Raw genomic sequence first — 23,632 nt, 5'->3', positions numbered from 1 at the left:
TGTGTTAGGTAGAAATCTATCGTATGAAAAGACATAAGCCTTGGTCTTTCTGTCAACTCTTGCTGCTATATGGTGATGTATTTTCTTCATTTCGAGTTCAACAGTGATTCATGAATCATGATAAAAGAAAATATTTGTCAAAACTCAAAAGAGAGTTGGTTTAGTTTTTTGAGAATAAACTATTGATGGCATTGGTGGCAGGAAAGTTATTTTCTTTGAGCCATTTAAATAAAATGCCTATTCATCTCATATTACCCCTTTTTATTAAAAAAATGGTTCCTTTATTTCCGCAGTTATAGTAAGACAAATAAACCAATTTACCTGGAATCGGGAAACCTTTTTCATATTAAAATGAGGCGAAATCACTATCATTCAAATTATTAAACAAATTTATAAGCAAATTACTTAGAATCCGGTCCACTGTTTTCTCTCTTGGAATAAGGTGAAAGGAAATTAATCAATTTTGGTCTGCCAAAATAATATAGTTTATTAGTGGCGTAAGACCACACCAGAATATAATAGGAAGGAAAAATGTTAACTATATAGTTCGGACATGGTAGTCCATTAATATTGGAATCAAATTCTTCATTTGATAAATTCGTTGTCTAGATTCTAGTCGTTTCTATCGGTCCAATTACACGAAATAAATAGAGTTCTTGAAATAACATAGTTTAAGAAAGAATTCTAGTTAACTTCCTTGATTTCCTCAAATTCATTCAAAAAGCAAATAAATAATGATTTTTTTTCAAATAATACTATGCGAGTATGTACATCTATATATCTTATTTTGACAAATATATCAAATATACCAGTAGAATAATATTTTACTCTTATTTACTCGATCTCCATATTTAGTTAGGCTACATAAACAAATCCAAACGTCTATTTCAACTCTACCGCCATGACGTACGTTGTAAACTGTCTACATGCTTAAAAACTAATAATATGGATTTCAAAGGCACATTTAATAATCAAATACGGGGATGGCTACTTGATAAAACTATTTATTAAAACTAGTAGCATCTCTGAGATGTATATATATTCGTACAATATTTAAGATGTACTCATGTACTAAAGTCTTAGCTAATAGTACGCGTCTCCAATCTTGATGTAGTAGGTAAGGTTACATATATGGTTCGTTCATTCTCACTGTATTCACATAGTTATCAAAACTTGATCATAAGGGAATACAGATTCTAAGATGCACGATTGACAGTGACATAAAATTGGGCTACATGTGGGGAAGTTATTAGTGTGGCCCAGTTAAGTTCGGCCCAACCAAAACTTATGAAGCTGCAAAAGCCCATTGAAGTATCTCAGCAACAAGACAGAGTAACGGTACAAAGCAGAGCTCGGGTCTGCGCTCCTGCAAGTACGGAGTTACAGCTAGGCAATCGCTTCACTCTTTTGTCTTGTTGCTAGTCTCACATTCCAGCTGTCTTGTCTCTAGATCCTTCTGTCTTATCTTTAAATATGAAACCTTTGTAACCAAGCTGAAGCAAGCAAGAAAAGTAATAAACATTTTATTCATAAACTCTTTCTCTGTTCTTGAGTTACCTTCATGGTATCAGAGCACGGCGAGTAGATCTTGCTCCTGTGCTAGCTATGGCGGATAACATGGACCCTCAGTCCGCTTCGAATCTGACCATTACTCAGTGTGTCACTCTTAAACTTAAGGATGACAACTATCTTCTCTGGAAACTGCAGTTTGAGCAGTTTCTCACCTCTCAGATGCTTATCGGCTACGTTACTGGAGCTCATCCCCGTCCTGCTGAGACCGTCGCTGTTCGTACCGGAGACCAAGTTGAACAAGCTGCAAATCCAGAGTTTCTTCGCTGGATCCAGAAAGATCAGCTCATCATGGCCTGGATCTACGGTACTCTCTCTGAAAACGCCCTTCGTTCTGTGTATGGTCTCCATACGTCTCAAGAAGTGTGGACCGCGCTAGGTCAAAAGTATAATCGTGTCTCAGCCACTCGGAAACTCGCTCTGCAACGAAAGATCCAGAATACAACTAAAGGAGACAAGACGATGTCAGCTTATGTCTCTGAAATAAAGACGATGTGTGACCAGCTGGACTCTATTGGAGCTGCCATAGATGAAAGTGAGAAAATTTTTGGTCTTTTGAATGGTTTAGGACGAGACTATGAAGCTATCAGCGTAGTGATTGAGAACTCGATGGACTCCATCCCTGCACCAACACTTGACGACGTAATGGCAAAACTCATCTCCTACGAAGATAAGCTTCAGACATATTCCTCATCTACTGAAGTGACCCCACATCAGGCTTTCTACACGAACAGAGGAGCCTACTCTGGTCGTGGTAGAGGACAATCTCGTGGAGGTTACAGAGGACGTGGTTACTCAACTCAAGGTCGCGGCTTTTACCAACAGTTTGGGCAAAGCAGTGGTCGTGGAAACCAGCAGAGCTCGAACCGTCCTGTGTGTCAGATATGTGGAAAGTTTGGTCACTCAGCTTACAAATGCTATCGGCGCTTTGACCAGACCTTTCAACCTGATGTTCCTCAAGCTAATGCAGTCATGAGAACCACTGGAGATGCAGACTATGAGGGTAATGACTGGTATCCTGACACCGCCGCAACACATCACATCACGAGTTCCACTCAGTATCTTCAGAATGCTCAGCCTTACTCTGGTAATGACTCTGTGATTGTGGGCAATGGGGACTTTCTACCTATAACACATGTTGGTTCCATTGCCATTCCGGCTCTGTCAGGTACGTTACCACTCAAAGATGTATTAGTCTGTCCTGCAATAACAAAATCTCTGCTCTCAGTGTCAAAATTAACTGATGATTATCCTTGTCAATTCATATTTGACTCTCGAACCGTGCTCATTAAGGACAAAAAGAGCCAGCAGCTTCTCAGTCGAGGAATCAAAAGTGAAGGGCTGTATCGATTGGAGAATCCCCATTTTCTTGCGTTCTACTCATCAAGGCAACGATCTGCTTCTGATGCGATATGGCACAAGAGGCTTGGGCATCCTCATCATCAAGTCCTTCAGCTTCTATCTACTACCAAAGCTATTGCAGTGAATAAAGTCTTGAAGACTATGTGTGAGTCTTGTCAGTTAGGAAAGACTAGTAAACTTCCGTTTTCTCATTCTGTTTTTGAGTCTAAGAAACCTCTTGAAAGGATTCATTGTGATGTATGGGGACCAGCTCCTGTAACTTCGGTTCAAGGATTTCGATATTATGTCATTTTCATCGATAATTTTTCGCGGTTTGCTTGGCTTTATCCGCTTAAACTCAAATCTGATGTCTTCCCCATCTTTCAATCCTTTCAACGTATGGTCGAAAATCAGTTCGAGAAGAAGATTCAGATCTTTCAAAGTGATGGTGGTGGTGAGTTCGTCAATGCTCAGTTCAGTCATCACCTGTCTCAGTGTGGCATCAAACACTTCCTTTCATGTCCACACACGCCGCAACAGAACGGCATAGCCGAAAGAAAACATAGACACCTGCTTGAGCTTGGCATGTCTATGATGTTTGAGGCTTCATTACCTCATAACCTATGGGTTGAAGCTCTCTTTACGGCAAATTTTTTGAGCAATCTTCTGCCCACTTCGGTTCATGCTGACAACATCTCTCCATTCCAGAAACTGAATGGCACCGCACCAGTCTACTCTGCTTTGCGCGTGTTTGGCTGTGCATGTTATCCATATCTTAGACCCTATGCGCAGAATAAATTTGATCCAAAGAGCTTGTTGTGTGTCTTCCTTGGCTATACAGAAAAGCACAAGGGTTATCGTTGTCTTCATCCCCCAACAGGCAGAGTCTACATTAGTAGACATGTGCTCTTTGATGAAGCAAGATTCCCTTATCAAGACACCTACAAACCTCTCCTTCCTGTCGCTCAAACCTCTCTGCTTGCGGCGTGGTATAAAGGCACTGAATCTCAGTCAAAGCCTCATCAAGATGACACTTCTGTGGTTGTTGAGCCTGTTGTTGTTGGAAGAAGACACCAACTTCCCATCACAACTCAGCAACAAGCGAATGTGCAGAGTCCAGCTCCATTTCAATACGATGACAACGATTTTCCTCCTCTGGAACATCAAGATCATCCTCAAGCAGAACCTGAGCCTGTTCCTCAACCTGACCAAAACGCTCATCAAATGGTCACACGAGGCAAAGATGGTATAAGGAAGCCTAATCCTCGCTATGTTCTTCACACCTCCAAAACAACATTGCGAGAGCCGAGAACTATAGCTGAGGCGTTAGCTCATCCAGGTTGGAATGGTTCAATGGGAGAAGAGATTGGTACTTGTGAAGAGACACACACTTGGAGCTTGGTACCTCGTCCCAAAGATGTTCATGTGTTGGGTTGCAGATGGGTTCATCGGATCAAATATAATGCAGATGGGACAGTCTTTAAGCTTCGATCAAGACTGGTTGCTAAAGGAAATGAACAAGAGGAAGGTGTCGATTTTTTGGAAACATATAGTCCCGTTGTAAGGACAGCAACTGTCAGAGCTGTTCTGCACACGGCAACAGTCAACAAGTGGAGCATTCGGCAACTTGATGTTAAAAATGCTTTCTTGCATGGGGATTTAACTGAAACTGTCTATATGAGACAACCTCCCGGTTTCAAGAGTACTGAGTTTCCTGATCATGTCTGTCTCCTTCACAAGGCAATTTACGGTTTGAAACAAGCCCCACGGGCGTGGTTCGATAAATTCAGTGACTTTCTCCTGCGGTTTGGTTTCAGTTGTAGTGTAAAGGATCCGTCTCTGTTCATCTTTCATCAAGGACAGGTCTTTCTCTATCTTCTTCTTTATGTTGATGATATGATTTTGACTGGAAATGATTCTGCAATGATGGATAAGCTATTATCTGAGCTGAACAAGGCGTTTCGAATGAAAGATATGGGGCCATTGAGTTATTTTCTTGGGATTCAAGTGCAATATACATCAACAGGAATGTTTTTGAATCAAGAAAAATATGCTACAGATTTATTGGAAAACGCAGGCATGCTTGACTGTTCTCCTATGCCAACACCTCTGCCCTTACAGCTTGATCGTGTACCGCATCAAGATGAACTCTTTGCTGATGCTACTTACTTCCGAAGCTTAGCTGGAAAGCTTCAGTATCTCACTCTGACAAGGCCTGATCTCCAATTTGCTGTCAACCTTGTCTGTCAACGGATGCACAAGCCAACAATGGCAGATTTTCACATCTTGAAGCGTGTCTTAAGATACATCAAAGGAACGCTCAAGATGGGTCTCCACTTCAGGTCTCAGTCTGACTCGGCTCTGAAGGCATTCTGTGATAGTGATTGGGCAGGATGCAATGAAACAAGAAGATCTACAGGTGGCTTCTGTACACTTCTTGGCTCTAATCTCATTTCTTGGTCCGCCAAACGCCAAGACTCTGTCTCTCGGTCTTCGACAGAAGCAGAATATCGTTGTTTGTCAGACACAGCTGCTGAACTGTCATGGATTACTGATCTTCTTCGCGAGCTTGGCTACTCTGCTACAACACCAGCATCAGTCTTCTGTGACAATCTCTCTGCCGTCCACCTCACGGCTAATCCTGTTCTTCACAAGAAGTCCAAGCACTTTGCTACTCATTACCACTTTGCGCGTGAACAAGTTGCAAAGGGCGCTCTTGTGGTTCATCATGTTCCTGCATCTTCTCAGACAGCTGATATATTTACCAAGTCGCTACCGCAAGCTGCTTTCTTCCTCCTCCGTTCCAAACTCGGTGTTGAATCTTACTCCCCCACGAGTTTGCGGGGGGATATTAGTGTGGCCCAGTTAAGTTCGGCCCAACCAAAACTTATGAAGCTGCAAAAGCCCATTGAAGTATCTCAGCAACAAGACAGAGTAACGGTACAAAGCAGAGCTCGGGTCTGCGCTCCTGCAAGTACGGAGTTACAGCTAGGCAATCGCTTCACTCTTTTGTCTTGTTGCTAGTCTCACATTCCAGCTGTCTTGTCTCTAGATCCTTCTGTCTTATCTTTAAATATGAAACCTTTGTAACCAAGCTGAAGCAAGCAAGAAAAGTAATAAACATTTTATTCATAAACTCTTTCTCTGTTCTTGAGTTACCTTCAGAAGTGACGTTTAAAACCAAAAAGGAAAAGAGAAAGAAGATAGATAGATGCTTAGTTATTATCATGACAACTATGAAGCAACGTTAGAGTCCGTCCATGCAAGTATTTTCTGTATGTACCACCGAATTTGTCTGTCTATGTTGTCGCCCTTCTTTACTCATACCCACGAGCCACGATGAACGTTATGTTTTGTTCCTTTTCATTTTTGTAATTTATATTTTTTTAAAAATCTAAATATAAACTTTAGATGCAAAGTTCAGATATGGTATTAAGATTCATCAAAAAAAATATATATATAATCAAAAGAAGAAAACATATTTGCAGTGCCATTGAAATTTCGAAATAATATGAGGGGTTTTTCTCTTCTTTACTTGATTTAAAAAATAATTGGATATGAATTCTAGTAAGTACTTTGCAAATTTGAATACGAACTTAACTCGAACCGCTAAGAGCAAAACAAAACTATCATTTAAAAAAACTGATTTGGATCTACCTGTACATGGGAAACGTTCTTCTATGCATCTCAAGCCTCGAGGATTCCTATGGTCAAATATATTCCGATCAAATTATTCGCGAAAGTGTTAGATAGAATACGCACTTTATCTTTATCTCCCTTACCTCTTCCTATGTCACATCGACGCATTCGTACCCTACTTTCATAAGTACTCTACAATTTCTGAAGTTCGAAACTGAGTCGATGATCCACGATCGCAGATTTAAATGATCGACTAAACCATGAGCTATTATTATAAGAGAACCTTCGCTCAAACTATTTTCATGTACAATGTTATGCTCAAAATAAATTAAACAAATGATATGAAATGAAATCTAACAGTTATATAAGTTTAGTACTTTCAGTTGGTTCACTTTATACCAATTTAGCTGTTGCTATATACATGGTGAATCGGTGATTATACTAAACTCCTTGTCGGTATGAATTGTTTAGATCATGAAACCAGGATATCCAAAAAATGATATATTTTCTTGCCTAACTCCACTGACAAAAGCTAACAATAATATAATTACCAACTACTACATGAATTTTGATTCACTAGTATCTTGTGTATACTATTCAATAAAAATCAGATTATTCATTATATATTATTGACATCGAAACAAATCCCACAAGTTAATATTCCGACCTAATTTCATATTCACATCTTAAGGCAAAAAAAACTGTAATAGTTCAGAGCTATTAATTTACTAATTTGTTATTTCTATATAAATAAATATAAATAGCTGGTCAATAAAATCAATTAGCACTTTCCGAAAGGTCCACTTCCAAGGAAGCTAGAGACCGTCCTTTTTAACTAATTCGCCTGCACCATCCCCTTATATCGAGGGTCTAATTCTACATCTTATTCCTTCTTATATTCCCTAATTTTAATTTATTTCTAACCGGAGCTCCTATCTTCCTTGCCCTCCATTCTTTTTCACCTTTGAATCTTTTCATACTTGTATATAAACCTTTACTTCCTCCTCTGCTACTCCTTTTCTATCAATCATCAATACACATTCATTGTATTAAACTCTAAGCGCCAAGAACCTGAAATACCACAAATGAGACCTTTTGGCTTGATCTTTACGGTCATGTTCTTGGTCTCAGCCTTTTCAGAATCAAGAACCGTCGATTGCAGAGTTCTCCTCAGTGGCTCATCGGAGGAAATAGGTCCATCAAAGAATCATGGGGTCGATTTCCGAAGTAAAGAATTGTTAGGGGCGGTGATGAGTGGTTATAGAAGGTTACGGTCACTCTCTTCAGCAGGAGAGAGGATGCACACAATGGCTTCAGGACCGAGCAGGAAAGGTTCTGGTCACTGAAAGACTATTGATCCACACTTATGCATCTATACATCGATATTTGTCTAGACAGGATAGGTTATAGTAAATGACTTTCATTTGTTATAGATTATTGTATTTATTCAGCCGTGAAAAAGATCAATGTAAAGTTTAGAAGGGAGAAAATTTTTGCTCATACAAGTCGGTTTCCTTGTCATAAACACCCATTTATAGTATACTATTTAGTACGTGCCAATAAAATGATGGTTTTTAACATAATAACACGATAGTTTTGAATTCATGTTAACCGTATAACATGAATCAATTATTTAGTTTCATGAGATGTTATTGGCCATGATGGTGCAATATACACCCACACGATTATCTTATGAAGAATAGAATGATTATTTCATGTTTTACTACATATATATTATTAGCTGGAAATGACATTATAATTGCTCGTTGATGACATGCAATGTTTTGGTACGGATTTTCGAAATGGAATTGAATTTGGTCGCAATTTATGATTCAAATTTTAATGAGATGCAAACAATACTGTTTTTGATCAAAAATAAAAAATAAAAAATGCAAACAATATTGTTTGTTTGTCTGAAGTGTTGGCCTTTGGGGTATTAAAAGGGATACTTTGTTTATTGTCCTTCTATGGGACCCGGGAAATGGAAAGCTGCAAGCTTCATATACACACTATATGTTCTGAATAGGGTTCGACGATTATTAAACTACCATCCAACTTTCAAAATTCGTATTCCCTAAAAAGTCCGGTAATTACAGAATTACTTCTAAAAAGTTGGTCGAATAAATCTAGATGAATTACCTATTATAATTTTATTATATTTTCTTGGGGCGCAAAACTGAAAAAAAAAAAGCAAAAAGAGGGTGTGTAATGTAGACTTGTTATCATTTTTCTTAGATCAAAGCGGGTAATTAGAGAATAAGTGTCACAAAAAGAGAATGAAAACAAAAGGCCCATTTTAATTTCTTTTTACACAACCAAAAAAATAGGAACTCTCGAATCTTTCTATACTAATCTACTTCTGACCAAACCACAGACCATTCGGAGGCTAACAAATTCCGGTCCCTCCAGTCACAAACTCATATTCGATTTCTCTAAATAACTAAACAAAACCAAAGCGAGAGTTGTTGAATAGGATCTTTAAAAGTGTCTTATCTTGTCTATAGATTTTATATGTTTGAAGGGTTTCTTCAATTTATTGTAATAAACTCTTAATAAATTGATCATATAAGTTTTTGTCATTAATCTGAATAATAATTAAATTGTGATAATAATAACAAGTTTCTGAACTTTCAAATATCCATAACGAGAACAACTTTCTATGGACTGTATTACGTATAACCTATTCAAAGAAAGTCTTCTCTCATGTTACCGGCGAGAACACGTGCTCTGCACATTGCTCGCAAGGGCTCCTTTTTGGGCATCGTGACACCTTTCCCTTCCCTCATATCAATTTGTTCGACACCAACTCTCTCCCACTCGAAACATTGCACCAACGATGCAAGAGTTAAGCCCATTAACCGATGAGCAAGCCCAGCTCCAGGACAAGACCGTCTTCCAAGCCCAAACGGCATAACCTTTTGAGCTTCCCCTTCTTTATCAAACCTCTCCGGCTTGAACCGTTCTGACTCTTCCCATAGTTCCGGGTCTCTATGAATGGCCCACACATTCATCAGTAACATTGTGCCTCGTGGCATGTCGTAACCTCCCACTTGGCAATCTTCAGATGACAAGTGAGGGAGTAGTAATGGAGCAGCAGGATACAAACGGAGTGTTTCTAGTATTATGTTTTGAAGATAAAGAAGATTCACAATATCCGGTTCATCCACTAACCGGTCCAAACCGATCTTATCATCAATTTCAATTCTTGCTTTCCTTAGTATATCTTGATGGTTTAACAAATTAGACAATGCCCATTCTAACGTTATAGCTACTGTATCCGTACCCGCAATTATCAAGTCCTGCACATTAAACAACCTCAGATATACACATAAAACCAAGTTAAGACATATATATATATATTGCAGTGTAGCTATTTGGTGCTTACAAGGATGATTCCTTTGATGACAAGATCTGTGTAGCAGTCAGGTTGGGTTTCTTGGAGAGAAAGCAAGTGATTAATCATGGTCTTACTTTTCTCTTTCTCCGCGCGTTTCTCATCGACTAGTTTTTGCAAGAATGCGTCGAAACGATGAGCTACGTCTTTGATCCGTGCTTCACTATCTGTGAACCAACGCAAGAACGAAAGATAATCAGCTGGGTTTCTTCCACTATCACCTGCCATGGCCTCAGACACCAAGTGCCTCGCTAATTTGGCCTCGTCTTCGTCCTCTGCATCATCACCGTAGTATCGCTTCCCAGCTATAGTTCTGATGATGTTGTTGAATGCCAAGTTTGTAAATAGTGATTTCATCTCCACCTCAACAAATCCCTGATGGTATATGTAATACATTTCTTTTAAAATATGTTATATCAATGTTATAATGATAACTTACACAATTATTATAAAGATACTAACTTCCTTCCGTAGTGTCATTTTACCATTTTTGTCATATAAAAGTGTCTTTTACAATTTTAATACAATTAAAGAAAACTAAATATCAGATTTAACCTAAAATCAAACTTAAACATATTATATATCACAATGATTATTGATTAAACTATAGAGAAGTAATTATAACTATTAATGGTATAATTTTTTTAAAACATTTTTGGTTAATTAGTGTGCTTTGTAAAACAGAGGGAATACCTGTTTTTAAAGATGACAAAATATTGAAGTAAAATAAGTTTAGTTACACTAAATTTATAAACCATGTAATCAAGTTTATTTGATAATATATGTTATACACATCGTCGAGTTTGAGTAGAATTTTTTTTTACTTTAGTTATTTATTTGATAAATGGATATATGTAAGGGATATTGGAATGAGAAATTTAAACTTATTTATAGTTCTTAGAATTATTATTTACAGTACTTTAGTAACTAACTACTTTTTTGATCAATTTAACTAACTACTTAATTATAATTATTACTAACGTATTTATAGTTCTAGAGAGGCGCGCGTACGTGTATGGAGTCTCGGGAGAGACGTAATAAAAGCCGTCGGATCTCGTCTTTACGTATATATAAGAACATAGAGAGCCTCATGGACGAAAATATCTCAGCGGCGGTGATTCGACGTAAGCTTCGCCAGTGATCGCCGTAAGATGCTCCGACCATATGTGTTGCATTATACCCTAAATGCTTGTTTATCATCAGCACAGGACGGTTCGCAAAGACGATGTCGTTCTTGGTGAAACATTCCTCGGCTATGGCACGCGACGAGACGACGTAAGTTTGACGTTGCCCTAAGCGGAGGTGGATGATTGGAGCATTTCCTAGGGATCTTGAGAATGAAAGTAATTTTCGATGAAATGGTCGCTTCATCAGGTGGAGGTGGCCGATCACTGGCAATGAGTTTCTCAGAGACGGTGGCAAGTTTGGTTTTGGCTTTGATTTTGTCAACAAGAACATGGTAGAGAAGAAGAGAAAGAGTGAGATAAGTAGTGTTTGAAGATATTCCATTTACTTTACTCTTGTTAAGTGCTTAGCTTGCCTTTGGTTACTTGTATCTCTTATATATTGTAGTCTGCAGAGTGTGTGGGAGATGTCACATGGTGAGTCCAGATCTACTATAATTTCTTAAACGTTTGCTTGAGACTATGTTCAGTTACTTGTAAGCATTCGATGGCCTATAGCATGGCAATACCTTCAAGATCAAAACATTTTATTTGCTTAATTTTCCACTAACTATAATATGAAGATGGTACAGATCAGATGACAATTTTTTAATGGTGGATGATGACGACGTAAAACTTGCAATCTACGTAAAAAGCATGTGCAAACTTGCAATTTTCCTTCTTTTTAATATATTGGATTTCTTTTATTTTTTGGATAATCATATATCCTTCGACTTATGCAAATAGGAATATGAGATTAGCATAAATAGAGGCATCGATTGCTTTGTGTGAAGACACCTTTTTGATTAATAAAATATTGAGTTTTTGCAAGCACTGGGAACTTCTTGCGTCCTTTCCTTGCTAAGATATTGTTACGGATCATCATGTCTATGCTTTTGAAAACGATCTGAGGAGATGTAAGTCATGTTGTTCTGAAGATGGCTGTTACATTCTGGCTACTCATGTTAAATATTTATAGTTACTTTAGCTGTATATACTTAACAAGTATTTATATATTCCTAAGTGCATGATTAATCACGGTCTTTTAGTCAGAATTCTTAACTAATGATTTGACATTTTTTTTTTACACTTTTCGGGTAAGAGACGTCTCTTATATCTCTTATTTAAGAGACGGTTTTTACATTTTCTTAGTTAAAATTTTAAAAAAACTTAGAACCATCTTTTATTAGAAGGTAAGAACCCCAATTAAGAGACTGAGATTAATCATAGTTATGCGTGAAAAGAGGGCATGATGATCGCCGGAACAGATACCTCCGATGTAACTTCAGAATGGATGATGGCGTGTTTGCTAAACCATCCAGAGTCACTGAGAAAAGTGAAACAATATATCGAGATAAAATCGGACAAGAACATTTGATCGACAAACTAGACTTAGCAAACTTGCCTTACCTACAAAACATTGTGTCCGAAACATTTCGCGCGGTTATACTCTGCTGCGCAGCTCTTAGTGCCAAGATCACTGACGAAAGATAACAAAGTCGGAGGGTATGACGTTCCACTTGATGGTGAACGCGTGGGCTATACACAGAGTTCAAAGTCTTTGGAACGAACCAAATAAGTTCTAACCAGAGGCGGATGTAGAAATGAATATTATGGTGGCATTATCAAAAAAATTTAAGGAACCAACCGGAGCATGAAGAACACTATCAAAATTTTACCTAGAATTTTTAAAAATCATCTGGGGCATCTGCCCCACCCTTTGATTATGTGGCTCCGCCACTGGTTCAAACCGGAACGGTTTAACGTTGGAGAAAGAGTAGAAGACGTTCATAAGCTGATGCCGTTTGGTAATGGACTAAGAGCATGTCCCGAAGCAGGATTAGGGCAGAGGATCGTAACGTTAGCGTTAGGATCGTTGATACAATGCTTTGACTGGAAAAAGTCAACGGTGAGAAGATCGACATAACGGAGACTCCGGGGATAGCGATGCGTAAAAAAGAGCCTTTACGGGTTTTGTTTTGTTCTCGGTCCATTATGAATAAAGTTCAAGCCCATTAGTGGGTGTCTGAAGGCTATATATGAAATGTAACTCGAATAAATATGGAAATATACGTTTGCCCATTTGTAATTAATTATCTTTATAATGGTTATAAATGCTCTATTTTGTTATTTCAGTGCAAATTATTTAACAAAAATTTGTTGGAAAAACTTTTGTTGATTTTAAGTTTCTTCAAGCCATATTCAGGCTAATCAAAGACTATAAACAGGCTTGCGCCGCCCATGTCATAAAAAAATAATCATTGGCCTATGGCTGAATTTAAAAAAATACTTCGAAAGGCCTGTCAAAGTAATAAAGAAAAAAAGTTAGAGATTGTGATTTAAATGAAACGCGAGTCCAATATGAAAATATGTAATCGAGATTTTGATTATGTATGCGGAGTTATTGACGTTATATCGTTTTATTATTAACTGCATGCGGCATGAAAATACCACATTTTATATAGACTTTAGCGAAGTGTTTCCAAAAAAAAATATGTATATAGACTTTAGCGATCGATACCGCTTATCAGGTTCACTGTGTCACTTTGTCAGCTGGTGATGGACTTTTTTGTCAAAATAGACCGCGATATGATTTTATTGAACTTGGCTGATCTTAGACAAGAGTCACAAAACTAACTGATGCGGAGGTGGAGGTGGTAACTTCCCCCTCCAAAAAACTTTTATTTATTTTGCTTTGATATTTCTAACAATTTTTTTGTGTGTAAATGTTAAGATTTATATCAGGATTTTTCAGTTTACAAGATTTGCAGAAAACCATCTATTACAAGGAGAGAAGTAAGAGGAAAGACAGAAGAGAAAGCAGGGGCGGACCCAGCCACGTTTTTAGTGTGGGCATGCAATGTAAAAATTTTTTAAAATTTTAAATCAAAGGCTACTACGTAAATTTACCTTATACTATAAAAGGAAAAAAAATTTGGTATGGGGCACCATCGCACTAAGCAGACAGTGCATTTGTCGGCATCTATTATTCACAATTAGCACGTTTCCCATACAATTTTTTCTCTTAACTAAATATTCAAAAAAAATTCTACTGTTGCTTACCCTGAACTAGGCACGAGCGAAAACCTGTGGCCCGACCCGAAGTAAGCAGTTTGGATCGGTTGCAGTTCTGTCAAATAACTCAAATGGGGTTTGTCAGGTATTAGTTTGATTTCCAGTTCAGTTCGGAATTTTTTTTGTTAACCTCGGGATATTCTAGACTAGGATCTAAATTAATCTAAAAAAAGAGATGCAGTCCACGGATAGACTTTCTCTATGGATTTTCTAATGGGCCAAAAACATTAGACTATATCTGCGTGACCATAAAATAGGGTAATCTGAGTGACAACAGATTCGAGTTCAAGTTCTTTAAGAGTCCTTGAACACCATGTACCATCCAACCAATGGTTTGACTTTTATCCGATAACCAAAGCAAAAAAAAATTGATCACATCACTCCTCTTTAAGATCCATGCGTATTCTTTTTTTCACTGAAAAGTGATTAAATTAAAAATGCAAATACACATAGAGGAAGACACATGACGGAAATCAGAACTGGATTACACCGGAGACATAGCCAAAACAGATTTTACGGAGACAAAGCCATAACCAAAAAACATATTGACAAGAACAAAATACACGACGATTAGTAAGTTGAAACCAAAAGGAAGATTAAAAGCTAGCAACAAAAGCGACACAAGAAGAATGCTCCCAAGTCCCAAGAAACAAGCACCATAGCTCCTTGTAAATCTTTTTTTTTTTTGAACTTAAGGCTTTCAATATAAAACTTAAAACGATTACAAGATAAGATCAAAGATCTTATAGTTTAGAAAAGTTGGAATGAAACAAGTGAAACAAGTTTCATGTAATAGTGAATCTCAAACCAATGAAACAACAAAGGTTGAGACTAGATAAACCATCAATGATAAGAAAGACAATAGCTACTGATAGGATCCGCGGCCTCGTCGACCACGGTTTCCTCTCCCTCGTACTGTCTTCCATTCCATGTTTTGGTATTTGATGGGAGGCTTTGACTCTCTCCCACCCCTAGTCATGCTGAACGAGTTTGAAGACTCTATCTCAGCTTCCTCCACTTCTTCTAACACTGTAAAACGAGAGAGACTCTCAAATGCACAATGATTAGTTGTCGTGGTTAAAGGATCAATAACAGAGGGTTCAAGGACCTTGTTGTTGATAATACTTGATGGAGTGTTCTCCATAATCTGTGAATCAATGGGAGTAGATTGTGCATCCACTAATGTGGAGAAAGCAGGGACTGAGTTAAGCGGAATAACGGGCTTCACTTGTTGTGAATGAGAAGGAGATAAAGTTATAGAGGCAGCAACATGGTGTACCTCTTCTAAGACGTGGGCAGAAGACTCTGAAGTAGAAATCAAGAGATTATCAATAGCCTTTGAATCCTTTGGATGCATAGTAGATGATGGTGAAGCTGAAATATCCCTTTCATGTAGAATAAGATCAATATCCACAACAGGGATATCACTAAGAACATCTTTCGTCTGTGGCAGCAAGGCTGAATCATTAGCCGGCATAGAAGGTAAAAGGCATCTCTTTGCTTTGTGGCCAAGATTACCACATCTTTCACACATAGATGGGATCCACGTGTATTCAACACCAACAAGAAATATACTACCTTGCTTATCATCAAGTGTAATAAGCTTCGGAAAATCTCTATCCAACTCCATCTCAACTAAAACCTTTGCTTCACCCATGCTGGTAGGATCAAGTCGAGGCTTGTGTGTAAGAATAGGTTTTCCAAGTCCTGAAGCAACATGACTGATCCCTAATCTCGAATAGCAACAATCAGGAATATTCTTCAAGTTTACCCATACCGGAAGAGTAGAGATCTCCGGAATTTTGAAAGAGTCTTCTGGAGTCCACGGTAGAACGAAAAGTAAGCAGTCGTCTATATGCCATACAGCCTTGTAAATCTTTATAAAGAAAAATCTAAGAAAAGACCTTCTATAGTGCATAAGCATATGACAGATAAAACAATTAGCCTGAGCTTCAAACCCTGAAAACTGAACAAAGAGTTATGTAATCTTCTACTGGAGACGATGAAGTTGAACCGCCAACAGGCCCTGTCCGTAACTTGTACACGCCTAAAGCAAAATTGAAAAACATTTAGCCCAAATACGTTAGAGGAATCAAACTCTTCAAATGATGCTCACCAAAACGTCACTGAACCACTATACTACACATACATTTCTGTTATTTTAGCGCCTTTAGTTATCTAAATAAATCTGGCGCCTAAAGCAACAGCTTGCTATGCTTTAGGTCAGGGCCGAGCCTGCCGCCAAAAGAAGCTAGTGAAAGACTAGGACTCGACTAAATCCATGTGTATTCCTTTATTCTTTCTGATTTTTGATTTTTGATTTCTCATCATCACCACTTACAAATTATAACTCCTCTTTTTTCCTTACTGAAGAAACCCCATCGCTAGTAAGAAACTCGCCCATTGCCACGGCTGGATTTCGTGGCTATAGACTGATTTTCGTGGCTATTTCGATGATCTGCCACAGAAAACTACGAAAATCGAATTGTGGCGCCTATATGATCATAGCAAAAACAAACCGTAACAAAATTGAATCAAAATGAAAACGGTTTGGCACAAGCAGCTCATAGCAAAATTTCCCATGTTTTGACACGATGTTTTCGCGACAAATTGCTACGAAATGGCCATCAATATATTCGTAACAATTTGTGACAACATTATTATGATAATATTTGTAACAAATTGCCACGAGTTTGTTGCCACAGTTTTCTCGTAGCAAATTTTGCTACGGGTTTTCCATTATTTTTCTCATGTTTGTACCGTAGTAAATTTGTGGTTTTTTTTTTGTTTTGCACAAAATTATCGTGACAGTTTCGTGAATATGGCTGATTTTTTACTAGTGCACCCCAATTTAAATCAAAGAAATACAATCCAACGGTCAACATCTCTCAAATCTCAAACTGCTAATTTTTGGCTTTCATATTGGTAGATCTATATGACCAACCTAAATTAAATGGTCAAAAATAAAGATATCATCAAGAAAATCTAGAAGATATTTGATATGCATCAAATTCTTAGAATAGATAATTCATTTCTATGTAATTTTTTAAACTAGACTAGATTAGACTATGTATATACAGTTATAAACTAATTCATCTATACTATTAAAGCAGATGCATGTTTATGAATCTGCCCCTGAAATTTTTAAGTAATTACAAAAATTGCATATATTTTTTTCCAGCATTATTTGCAACCAATCAAAAGTCATTATTTTGCAATTACATTAAAGAATATTTAATATAATTCAATTCTTAGCTTTAAAAAAAATTGTTTCCTAATTGTTTGCACCATATCTTACCAAAAAATATTTCACATTATTAATTATTTGAAAGCATTTATTAAATGAAACTTCAAAATAAAATCAAATTGAAATAACAAATGATTAAATCAACAAAATCATAATACGGATATCACTACAAGAAAACAAGCCTATTGCAATGGAAATTTGCAAGGGAAAATTTTCCTCCCAAATTTGCAACGTATTTGCAACGAAATTGCAAGAAAATATATAATCCTCGCAAGTCTCTTGCAAATTTGCGAGAGAAACGTTTCGCTTGCAAATTTGCAAGAAATTTGCGAGGAAAACGTTTCTCTCACAAATTTGCAAGAGATTTGCGATGGTAGTTACATCTTTTTTGCAAATCCTTTGCAAATTTGCAAGGAAAAAAATTCTCTTGCAAATTTGCAAAGGATTTGCAAGAACTTTATATGTTTATCTTGTTTTCTCACAATTCGAAACTTGAACTAATATTAGTAAGTACTAAATATCAAAATTTTATAACTTACAATAAATACACATCAAGTAAATTTCAAAAAAAAAAATCACATTAATTAATTTTTTAAACAACAAATACAAATACATAGTAATCCACCAAAAATATACCAAACCCCCAAATAAAACCCTAAAGTTATTTGATTTGCAAGGAGTTTGCAAGGAATTGGCAAGGAATTTGTAGAGATTCCCTCGCAATTCCCTTGCTAATTTGCGAGAGAATCTAATTTCCCTTGCAAATTTGCAAGGGTTTTGCGAGAGACTCGTTGCAATTTCCTTGCAAATCTATGTTTTCAAGCTTTAGTTTGTCTTTTTAAATCCCTAAACCCTAAATGATTTTTTAAACCCTAACATCCAAACACAAACTTCAAACTTTAATATTCTAACACCAAATCTTAAATTTAACTTAAAATATTAAATATAAATTCAAAAATTATTTCTTTTTCAAAAATCAATCTCAAATCTCAATACTCTAAATCTTTAACCTTATACTCAACCTCTATTCTAAGTTCATAACTTTAAATCTAAACTCTAAATAAAAATTTTATATGTTTATCTTGTTTTCTCACAATTCGAAACTTGAACTAATATTAGTAAGTACTAAATATCAAAATTTTATAATTTATACAATAAATACACATCAAGTAAATTTCCAAAAAAAAATCACATTAATTAATTTTTAAACAAATACAAATACATAGTAATCCATCAAAAATATACCAAACCCCCAAATGAAACTCTAAAGTTATTTGATTTGCAAGGAGTTTGCAAGGAATTTGCAAAGATCCCCTCGCAATTCCCTTGCTAATTTGCGAGAGAATCTAATTTCCCTTGCATATTTGCAATGGTTTTGCGAGAGACTCGTTGCAATTTCCTTGCAAATCCATGTTTTCAATCTTTAGTTTGTCTTTTTAAATCCCTAAACCCTAAATGATTTTTAAACCCTAAAATCCAAACACAAACTTCAAACTTTAATATTCTAACACCAAATCTTAAATTTAACTTAAAATATTTAATTTAAACTCAAAATTATTTCTTCTTCAAAAATCAATCTCAAATCTCAATACTCTAAACCTTTAACCTTATACTCAACCTCTATTCTAAATAGATAACTTTAAATCAAAACTCTAAATAAAAGCTTTTCAAACGTAATTATAATTCTTAAAATAAATTCAAATTTATTTTCAAACTTTAGCTTAAAATCTTAAATCAATACCCCAAACTTTTAACCCTTAAACCCTATATATATTATACTCCAAATTAACCAATACCATAAACTCTAACTACAGTCTTAAAACTAATATTTTTTTATTATTTAACTTCTATATAGTAAATTTCAAAAAGTAAATATAAAGAAAAATATTAGTGTATAGAAAACATAACAAAACCCTAAAACACTTTAACTATAAATTTGCAAGGAAATTGCAATGGCTCCCTCGCAAATCTATTGCAAATTTGCAAGGGATTAACTTCCGTTGCAATTTGCGAGGAACTTGCGAGGACTCCGTTGCAATTCCGTTGCAAAACTATTTTCCCAAAAAAAAAAAAAAAAAAAAGAGTTTCCAGACTAGGGTTAGTATATAATGGGGACCGTATATAATGACATAAACCTAATTCAATCTTTTGTTCGTGCCGTCAGAAAAAAAAAAGAAACAAGAGATTTTTTTATCCACCATCTCTCGGATTCTCTTTCTCGCTGACCTTGTGTCTTCTCCCACTCTCAAATCTATCTCCTCGCTGGATCTCACTTTCTCGTCTCTCTCCTCGCCGAATCCAGTTCTCTCAAGCTATCCTCGCCGCCAGCTCTCCTCTCTCTCTCTCTCACACACACCGCCAGATCTACTTTATCGCACGCCTCACCACCATGGTTCGACCTCTCTCTCTCTCTCTGTCCACCCGTCTCTGTCTCTGTCTCTCTGTTTTGAACTGAATATGTTTGTTTTCAGGCTGGAGGAAGCAAGGCAAAATAGGACGGAACCCGCCATGGTTCGTCCTCTCTCTCTTTCTCTATCTCTTTGTCTCTCCCCCTGTTTATATCTGATTTTTTTTTGTTTTGGTAAAGGGAGGTGAAGGATTGAGAAGAAGCTTGATGTGTAAGGAGACAACCAGCGGTGGTCACTGTGGTGGTGGTGCGGCGGAGGAGGGAAGGAGTCGGCTGATTTATTTTGTAGGGTTAAATTTTTTTTTAGAATTAGGTTTGGTTAAGTTTAGTTAGATTACACTTAATTAGGTTTTGTTAAACCGGTTCAATTAACTAAACCAGTTTGTTATAAGTTTTTTAGGTTTTTAATATATTCATGTATTTAAATATGTATCTGTATGTATATATAAATACCAGTTTCGTTATATATATTTATTTATATTTTTTATTTTGTATTTTTTTTAATATCCTGAGACAAATTTGCGAGGGAATTTTTTTTTGCAAATCTATTGCAATTTTGCGAGGAATGTTTTTCCGTTGCAAATTTGCGAGGAATGTTTTTCCGTTTCAAATTTGCGAGAAAAATAGTTCCGTTGCAAATTTGCGAGGAAAATCATTCCGTTGCAAATTTGCGAGAGAATTGCGAGCGTTTTTGATTTGCAAGCAAGGATTTGCGAGGAACTGACTTTTCTTGCAATTCCGTTGCAAATCGCGATTTGCAACGGAATTGCGATGCTATTTTCTCTTGCAACAGACATGTTTTCTTGTAGTGTATGAATTATCTCAACTCCTTAAAAAATAGTTTCATTTAAAATAAAAACTAAGTCACATAAACTAAATTTAATAAAATTATAGAAAATGTTTTGAAACGCACAAATGAATTTTTCAATACAAGAGTGTTGAAGATATACACTATTTTATTTAAATTTAAAAAAATCAGTGTAAATTAAGTTTAACTTTAGTCTAAATAAATAAAATCATATTACGGGTTATAATTATTTAGAGTCTTCTAAAGTTTAGTCATATTTAAAATAACAAAAATAAGTCATATAAGTAAATTTAAAATAAATTTCATAAAAAGTTAAAATATATAATTTATCAGAAATCATAATTTTTATTATGTAAAATAATGTTCCAATAAAAAAATATACCCGTCCTTTAAGGACGGGTCAAAATCTAGTTGTAACATTAAAGTCAATAATACTTCCTTGATTCCTAAACCCTCATTAATCGATCATAGTAGAATGATCAATATCTAAAAACTGTATATTCATGTTTATTTTTCTTCATCTTCATTTTTTTTCTGGAAAAGTCATACAACATCATCTTCTTTCTTAGTTTTGTTATGGCTAGTACGATTTTGAAAAAGAAGAAAGAAGTAAAAGCGAGGTTCTTTTCGTGCATGTGGAGATGGCCTCTTATGCAAAGAACATGTGTTGCTTATGTCTACGATGGTTCTTTATCTTCTAATTTGAAGAATTCTTTCATCATCAAAGTCTACTAGCCATCGGCAATTGCACAAGCCGCCGTAGCTTCCACAACTTGAACAGCCATCGTTGTAGTTGTTTTTTTTTTCTGAGAACCAACAGCCATCATTGTTTCAACACATACAAGTGACAATCTACTTTTATCTCTACATCTACATCCAACAAGGGTTCAGTATTACAAGTTTCAAGCTTTCAATTTTTTACCTCTACTACAATAATTTGAAATCTCATACATGTTACTATGTATCTATCTATATTATTATTGAGAAGTAATTTTACTTATTTATTATATTCTTCGTAATTTTAGGATAAATAAATAATAGCATAGAAATAACTAATAAATGGATATTAACAATAGTATTGCAAAATGATATCATAATTATCTTATACTTAGAGATTAGACTATTTCTAAAAGTCTTTCATTCTCTAACTGATGACCATTAGAATAGAAATATGAATGAGTAGAAAAAATCAGAATATGAACAAATAAAAGAAATATAAAAATTATTATTTTTGTTTCATATCAGTTTTTAAAACAAATATTTTTGTTTTATAATTCTTTAAAATTTAGCGAATGATAAAGGATCAAAACGCAGCAAAATTTCGCCATAAGTAATGTAATTTTAAAGAATGACAGAAATTGATTATTCTCCTTAGTTTCTTAGAGCATCTCCAATGTATTACTCCATTTTTACTCTAAATTGAGTAACTCCAAAATGGAGTTGAGTTTTGCTCTAGCGTATTACTCAATTTTCTACTCCAAATAGAATATTTCTAATATATTATGTTTTATATTTATTTTAAAATTACCTTTCACTTATACTATTTGTAAAACAGGCCATTTTCCGTTTGTAAAATTTCTATTAAGTAAAATATTAACCACAATTAAAAATTTATTATATAAAAAAATCGACAAGGTAAGCAATTATCTTTGTTGTAAATTTTATATTATGTTATTTTTTGTATGATGCTGATCTTTTATTTTTTATAATGTATGATCTTTTATGTTTTATATTATATATATTTTGTTACATAAAATAGTTCATTAGGTGGCTATTTATATAATTAAAAATATTAACAATAAATTTTATAATATATATAGTAAAATAGTACTATTAATATACTTATTTATAATAATATCAAAAATGAAAATATTTAAATGTGGAAGACCATTTTATAAATAAAAAAGTTCGATTTCATTTTGGGGTAATGATTTGGTTTATTCCATATTTGAAGTAACCATGTCTATTATTTTATTTTGGAGTGAGGTTGAAGATGATTTTACTGCAAAATGAAGTTTGGAGTGAGTTATAGAGTGAGATTAGAGATGCTCTTATGTCACCATTTAGACCATAATCTACAACATATGCACTTCATTCCAAAATGAATCAGCTGATCATTACTAATCCGTGACTAGCTATTGTTATAGTAGAATAATTCTATCAACAATTAAATACAAAACACCACAAATACATAAAAATAATGACTAAATTAATGTTGAATAAAAATAGAAGAGTTATTATTAGCTCGCAATGATAACCATTATAGTTTGTAATTTAATGTTTGCTTTTTAAAATCTTATTATATAAAGCTTGATTCTTCAAAGTTACTAATTAACATGATTGTGACATGTGTCAATTTTTTTTAAGATTGTTACATATGTCAATAATATGATACAATTATTCTTTTAAAGATTTAAAAGAGATTAAGAAAAAAGAAAATTCTCATTACAAAAATAGTTTTTAAAGTTCAAATTATGAATTAATATATTTAGAAAAGGAAAATTTACAAAATTATCATTTATATTATATATTGTTAAAAATATTTGATAGTAATTTTAATTTTTTGATTGCGACATGTGTCAATAAAGTTTTAAAATTGTGATATGTGTCAATATATGATACAATTCTTTTTTTTAAGATTTAAAAGAGATTTAAAAAAGAAAATTCTCATTACAAAAATAGTCTCTTAAAGTTATATTTTAGGATTTCGTATTTTAAAAAGGAAAGTTACAAATTACCATTTTTAGTATTTTACATTATATATTTTAAATATATTTGGTAGTAATTTTCATTTTTTAGAACATTCTAAACAAGAAAATAATTGTAAAAATCTATTTAAAGTAATTATTTCTTTGTTAATACTTTTTAAAAAATTGTGACATGTGTAAAAGACAATACAATTCTCTTTTTTAATGATTTAAAAGAAGGTTTAGAAAAAAAAAAATCATTACGAAAATATCTTTTATGGTTTTTTCAGGATTTTATAAAA

The 23,632-nt window shown here is 34.9% G+C and overlaps 2 protein-coding genes, 1 long non-coding RNA gene and 1 pseudogene across 3 annotated transcripts; 2 read left to right on the top strand and 2 right to left on the bottom strand.

Moving 5' to 3' along the window:
* Positions 1 to 9,233: 9,233 nt before the first annotated feature.
* LOC108819853 (cytochrome P450 81D11-like) lies at positions 9,234 to 11,452 on the bottom strand. The gene is made up of 3 exons (XM_018592875.1): positions 10,955 to 11,452; positions 9,935 to 10,318; positions 9,234 to 9,848 (listed from the first exon to the last, which is right to left on the bottom strand). Exons 1-3 carry the CDS (start codon positions 11,450 to 11,452, stop codon positions 9,234 to 9,236), a joined length of 1,497 nt encoding a protein of 498 aa, XP_018448377.1.
* A 903-nt stretch (positions 11,453 to 12,355) lies between these two features.
* Positions 12,356 to 13,125, top strand: LOC130498942 (cytochrome P450 81F3-like; annotated as a pseudogene).
* Positions 13,126 to 15,046: 1,921 nt separating this feature from the next.
* LOC108819852 (uncharacterized) lies at positions 15,047 to 16,250 on the bottom strand. The gene is made up of 2 exons (XM_018592874.2): positions 16,140 to 16,250; positions 15,047 to 16,057 (listed from the first exon to the last, which is right to left on the bottom strand). Exons 1-2 carry the CDS (start codon positions 16,248 to 16,250, stop codon positions 15,047 to 15,049), a joined length of 1,122 nt encoding a protein of 373 aa, XP_018448376.2.
* A 3,309-nt stretch (positions 16,251 to 19,559) lies between these two features.
* Positions 19,560 to 20,322, top strand: LOC108821157 (uncharacterized). The gene is made up of 3 exons (XR_001944490.2): positions 19,560 to 19,820; positions 19,900 to 19,939; positions 20,016 to 20,322. It is a non-coding gene; the product is annotated as an uncharacterized LOC108821157 (long non-coding RNA).
* Positions 20,323 to 23,632: the final 3,310 nt, after the last annotated feature.

This window comes from Raphanus sativus, chromosome 8, assembly GCF_000801105.2.
Source record: "Raphanus sativus cultivar WK10039 chromosome 8, ASM80110v3, whole genome shotgun sequence".
NCBI lineage: Eukaryota > Viridiplantae > Streptophyta > Magnoliopsida > Brassicales > Brassicaceae > Raphanus > Raphanus sativus.
Note: the sequence above shows the minus strand (reverse complement) of the source record. Positions and strands in the feature narration are given on the sequence as shown.

Coding starts and splice junctions, on each gene's coding strand:
- LOC108819853 (XM_018592875.1), bottom strand. CDS start 11,452: ATGGAATATCTTCAAACACTACTTATCTCACTCTTTCTCTTCTTCTCT. Junction 10,319..10,954: donor TCTCCCGAGACTCCATACAC/GTACGCGCGCCT, acceptor ATATACCATCAG/GGATTTGTTGAGGTGGAGAT. Junction 9,849..9,934: donor TCATCAAAGGAATCATCCTT/GTAAGCACCAAA, acceptor TTTAATGTGCAG/GACTTGATAATTGCGGGTAC.
- LOC108819852 (XM_018592874.2), bottom strand. CDS start 16,250: ATGTTTTTCAATTTTGCTTTAGGCGTGTACAAGTTACGGACAGGGCCT. Junction 16,058..16,139: donor CTCTTTGTTCAGTTTTCAGG/GTTTGAAGCTCA, acceptor TTCTTTATAAAG/ATTTACAAGGCTGTATGGCA.